The following is a 5,118-nucleotide window of genomic DNA, read 5'->3' as shown; positions in this document are numbered from 1 at the left end:
GGAAATGACACCTGCCATTTGACTTATCTATACTCCTAATGATTTTATAAACCTCTATAAGGTCACGCCTCAAGCTCCAACGGAAGAGGTCCCAGCCTATCCAGCCTCTCCTTATAACTCAAACCTTCTATTCCCGGCAACATCCTGGGTGAATCTCTTCTGAACCCTCTCCATCTTAATAATATCCTTCCTTTAACTGGGTGACCAGAACTGGACACTGTAGTCCAGAAGAGGCCTTACCAACATCCTGTACAAACTCAATTAGAAATCATTCAATTAATAGATATGTAACAAAGAAACAATAGAAGAATGAGTTCAGTTCAATTCTTTATTTAAAAATCCAAATAAATACAAAAAATACATATTAAATAAGCCTGTGTACAAAATTTATAATATATTTAATATTCTTAATATTTAATAATAATTAAATAAATAATGATAAGAAAACAAACCTAGGCTGTTCTTCAGAACAGTTGGTTTTTTTGAACATCACTTTAAGTTGTGACAAACGTCATTAACCTGAAATGTTAACTTTTTGTCTCTCTCCACAAAGTATTTACAGCTTTTAAATCTTGAGTATCCAGTTTTCTCACAAAGCTTTTCTTGAAAACCGCAGCATTTTTAAATTGTAATCTGTGTATTTTAATAAATACCACAACTGAATAAATATCACTACTGAACAGTAAGGTGTGCCAGAAACTGGAGATCTTCCAGCGATACTCGAGGACGTAGATGATCTGAACAAAATGATAAAATACAGGTGGAAACGTAAGAGAGGTTAGAAACAGTCCAGTGCTGCTGAAAAGAGGTAGAAACACCTGCATTTATAAGCCAGTAATGGCAGGAATCATACTTCCAAATTGGTTGACAAAAGAAATTGTTTGAGATTAGGGCTTGAGCCCCGTGGAAGAAGTTATAATTAATATAGTCAACATCTGGAGTATTGCTGACAAAGAGACATGCTGTTGAAGGTTTTCATCTTGCACTCATTCGGACAGATGCAAAAATATCAATTTATACTGCATTTAGTATCAATATTTGAAATATTCTAATTATACTAACTTGGAGTTCTGTTTTTAGTCAACATAGCAAAAAAAATCAACTTCAAAACAAATAAAAACATTCTCACATAGGGAAACAAATCGCATTACAGAGTCCATCACTATGAAGATCAGGTTGTACAAGAAATAGTCCTTTGGAAGGCAATTAATCAATCTTTGGAAACTGGCAGCTCACTTTAGGTCACTTTTTAACTTCATTTGACTCTTTTAAATATAAAATTGGTTGAATGTTTTGTTTCTTTCTTCCCCGAAAATGTAATTTGAAATGTCTCAAATAGCTTCTTACTCAACACATTTGCAAGGCAGAACCTGTTCTTCTTCAAACCTGATTTAAGTCACAACACATGTTGAAGTGCACTTAACAACTTCAGCAAAGATATTGGCCCAGGTGAAAGTATTGCTGCATTTGCAAGTAAGGCAATTGCATATTGTATCTGAATGTTACATTTCCACAATTTATTCTCATCGAGTCCCTTACTGGGCTGGAGTGGAAATTGTAGAAGGTGCAGTATACTCAGTTGCAGCGAAAACCAAATATTGTACAGCATGCAAACTATGAGTTGACAGCTGCTTTCCCATACGCATTCCTCAATAAGTGATGAAAACTCTTTAACACTTGCTTCATATACCATTTAAACTCTCGCAGTATTGCACATCCTTGTTGCTTTTGTTCAAACAGATTATTAGGGATGCTAATGTGTTCTGGAGAACATTCTAACTCTTCGGGAACATGATAACCTCTGATGTCCAGAATCAACCGGAGGTTTGACTGCAGCGATATTAGCTGTGTCCGAGTATTTTTAAGCTCATCATGCATTTCTTTCTTCAGAGAGTTCATATTCTTCTGCTGGACCTCAACATTTTTCAAGTGCAAATCAAACTGTTTTACACCCGTGTGTATTCTCCTAAGCATTTCATTGTTCTCCATATTGGCTAGTTGTCCTCTGGGAAGGCACTTCACCTCAACTCTGCACACATGTAGTTTGGCATTATCATTAGAGAAAGGATAGCCTTGAGCAGACAGCTGAAAATAAAAGCTAATGTTAGTAATGGGAATACATAACAACAACTTGCATATATTTAGAGAGAGAGAGAGCATCTCTACCATCTATAAAAATCCCAAGGCACTTTAAAAGTTGTCATCAGAAAAACAAATAGATTCCTAAATTAGTCAGAAAGGTACTATTTATGTGGGACATTAAATTGGAAAAACAAGGATTTCGGGATTCAATTCCAGAGAGTCAAGATAGTTTAAAGTTAAAGTACAATCATGTTGTTGCCTCACATTCAATTATGCTGTACTCATCACAACTGAAAGGAACCCGTTAAGAAGCAACTTTAATTGCTATCTTACTAAATAAACAGGAAATGTTTTTGTTAGCAATGTGACTGTCACTAGTTAACTGGAAATTTAATGCCTTTCTATATTATTTTTACAGATCCTAGATGAGAATGCATTTTCAATTAGTACTCATTTTATAACTTGCATTGTTTCCTGTTTTTTCTTTCATCTCCACCGCTAATTCTAGTCCCCACACATCTACCTACAGCGAAGGCAGAGCACTGGCAACCAGTGACTGTCTCCAGGTGGGGTGTGACAAGTGAATGTACCACTCACAGCATTCTAATCAGAGACGTAGCATTTCTCAGTCAGACCAATGCCAATGAGTGAATTAGAAACAATTTCTGAGCCTGTGCCTTTTGAATGATTGAAGTAAAGATGTCATGCAAGCCTGGATTAACTGCTCTTTTGTAAAGATTTTGCGCTTAGAAATATCATCCACGTAAGAGCATTAAAACAAACAACAGTTAAGGGGTAGTTGTATTATACCGTACTTTCATTATTCATAAGAACAGCAACACACATGAAACATCATTTTTCTCCACTTCAGGTTATCCCTGAAGCCACATGTAAAGTTGCAGTGCTGAATGAGAGTGGAGGGGTTAGTGATGGAATCATTATCAGTGTGGAAGGTGGGAAATACCAGTGACTCACATTGTAACTTCCCCTCTCTCCCTGTGTCCAGCATGTCCTCAGGTGTTCTGCCCATGATCAGAAGATAATACTTGGGGAAACATAGGCGTGAACTGTACCTTTCCAACCTACAGTTTATCTCATTGACAGAGTAATGAGCTTACAGCACACACTTATCAGTCTGACTGATGTCATTCCCAGTTACATAGACATCCTTAGCACCAATTGTTCTCAGATTAATGCAACCTCAGTATAAGAACATAAGAAAGGAACAGGAGTTGGCCATTCAGCCCCTTAGCCTGCTCTGCCATTCAGTACAAGCATGCCTGATCCAATTGTGTCCTTAACTCCACTTTCCGATCTGCCCATACAGCAAAAAGATTCTTCCACTCTCTTCTAACACTATTTGGTTTCTTTTCAAACATTGTCCCTTTCTAATAGAGCAAGGTTGTCAGTTTATAGTGAAGACGTATTTGAGATTTGGAAATGCATCAACAGGACTGGTTGCAACTGTTCAGTTTTCAGATACTTGCACATTAAAAGGAGGACCATGAGAAAGAATGCTATGGGCATGTGCCATCACACAATCAATGCCAAATGAACATGCGAATCCAACAATAATCGAGACACATGGAATAGGAGACACAGCAACTTCACAAGCGATCATCCGGTCCACACTTAAACACCTAGGTTCTGTCTGTCCTGACTGTGGGAATCATCAAGCTCCAGCCAATCCCAAGCCTGGATGAGAGCAGCAGCAGGAAGTACACTGGATCCCTAAAATGATAGCATTTGAAATTCACCCACTATAACCAAGAATGGCAAAAGATCAGTCAGGGGCAGTTTTAATCCCAGCTTGAAGGGCAACGTTATAACTGACTGCACCACTACATCCCTACGTTTGGAAAATAATTTAAAGTGACAGTTTGTGGGAAATCATAGATATGGAATTCAATGAGTTACGCACAAAGGTTTTAAGGGCTAAACTAAAAACAAAATGCAATTTCAAATAAAACATTCAAGATTTGAAAGGATAACAATAAGGTAAAAGTTTCTTACATATAAATCTAGTAAAGCAGAGGCAGAGCGATTTAATTCAACTGCTAGTTGGTAGCTCATATTCATTGTTTTATTCAATATAGGAGCAGCACTGGTGTTGAGACAAAATAAAGACAACAGCACAAGTATGTGTAGAATCCCTGAAAAAAACAAGCAAACAGGTTAAAGACAATCCCGACCTCAGTCACATCTCGTGCACTTGTTTCCTGAGATGCACAAAAGAAATTTTCAATTATTTTGAACACTCATTTAAAACAAATAATAATTTCTAAAAGTTCTTAAATGCTAAATGCAGTATAAAACATAACCCACTCTAAACCACTGGAAGTTAGAATACCTGCTGTGCAAATTACCTGCTCCAAATTCCATTCTATTACAATTCAGACATATGACTGCAGAAGACAAGTGGCAGAGCTCTTTAAGAAAGTATTCTGTTCAGTTATTGGACAAGTCTCCCAGATTTAGCCTTGCACCGCCTTTTGTAGGTTGCGGAAGTACTCAAAACCACTAAAACGTCATCACAGGAACTGAATATTTGGTTCAAATTTTAAAGTGGTTTTTTCTGCAGATCATTGATGAAAATGCTGTCTCATAACTGTGACACGTATGGGCTAGCTACAACTTTTGTGTTGATGCATTATAGAGGCTGGTAGTATTAACTCAGCAGTCAGATTAGTGCAGTATAAGATAGAACTGCGAGATCACCTCGTGGAGATCATGTCACGTTGTTTCTCCAGTACAAAGAACCAGATTTACTCTGCATTATCATCTCTTTCAGAAACATCTCAAACACTACAGATGCATTGAGCTGCTTTGGAGAGGAATGACTGACTTTAATTAGGCAAATGCAGCAATAACGTTGCACACAGGAAGATCCCGTGAATACCAGTAATATTAATTAGTATGACATTTTTGTGTAGTTATTTGTGGGGGTGGTGGCTGATTATCGATCAGGATTCCAGGAGAATGCCCTGCTGGTCTTGGAAAAATTAAGGGTTGACCCAGAAATTCTGCACTTTCCTG

At 37.4% G+C, this 5,118-nt stretch overlaps 1 protein-coding gene across 1 annotated transcript; it reads right to left on the bottom strand.

Moving 5' to 3' along the window:
• Positions 1-314: 314 nt before the first annotated feature.
• Positions 315-4,876, bottom strand: LOC109921102 (leukemia inhibitory factor-like). Its single transcript, XM_048611543.1, has 3 exons — positions 4,449-4,876; positions 4,096-4,235; positions 315-2,085 (listed from the first exon to the last, which is right to left on the bottom strand). Exons 1-3 carry the CDS (start codon positions 4,462-4,464, stop codon positions 1,615-1,617), a joined length of 627 nt encoding a protein of 208 aa, XP_048467500.1. The 5' UTR covers positions 4,465-4,876; the 3' UTR covers positions 315-1,614.
• Positions 4,877-5,118: the final 242 nt, after the last annotated feature.

The sequence above is a fragment of the Rhincodon typus genome, chromosome 24, assembly GCF_021869965.1.
Source record: "Rhincodon typus isolate 14 chromosome 24, sRhiTyp1.1, whole genome shotgun sequence".
Taxonomy (NCBI): Eukaryota; Metazoa; Chordata; class Chondrichthyes; order Orectolobiformes; family Rhincodontidae; genus Rhincodon; species Rhincodon typus.
This window is presented reverse-complemented; position numbering and strand designations above follow the sequence as displayed.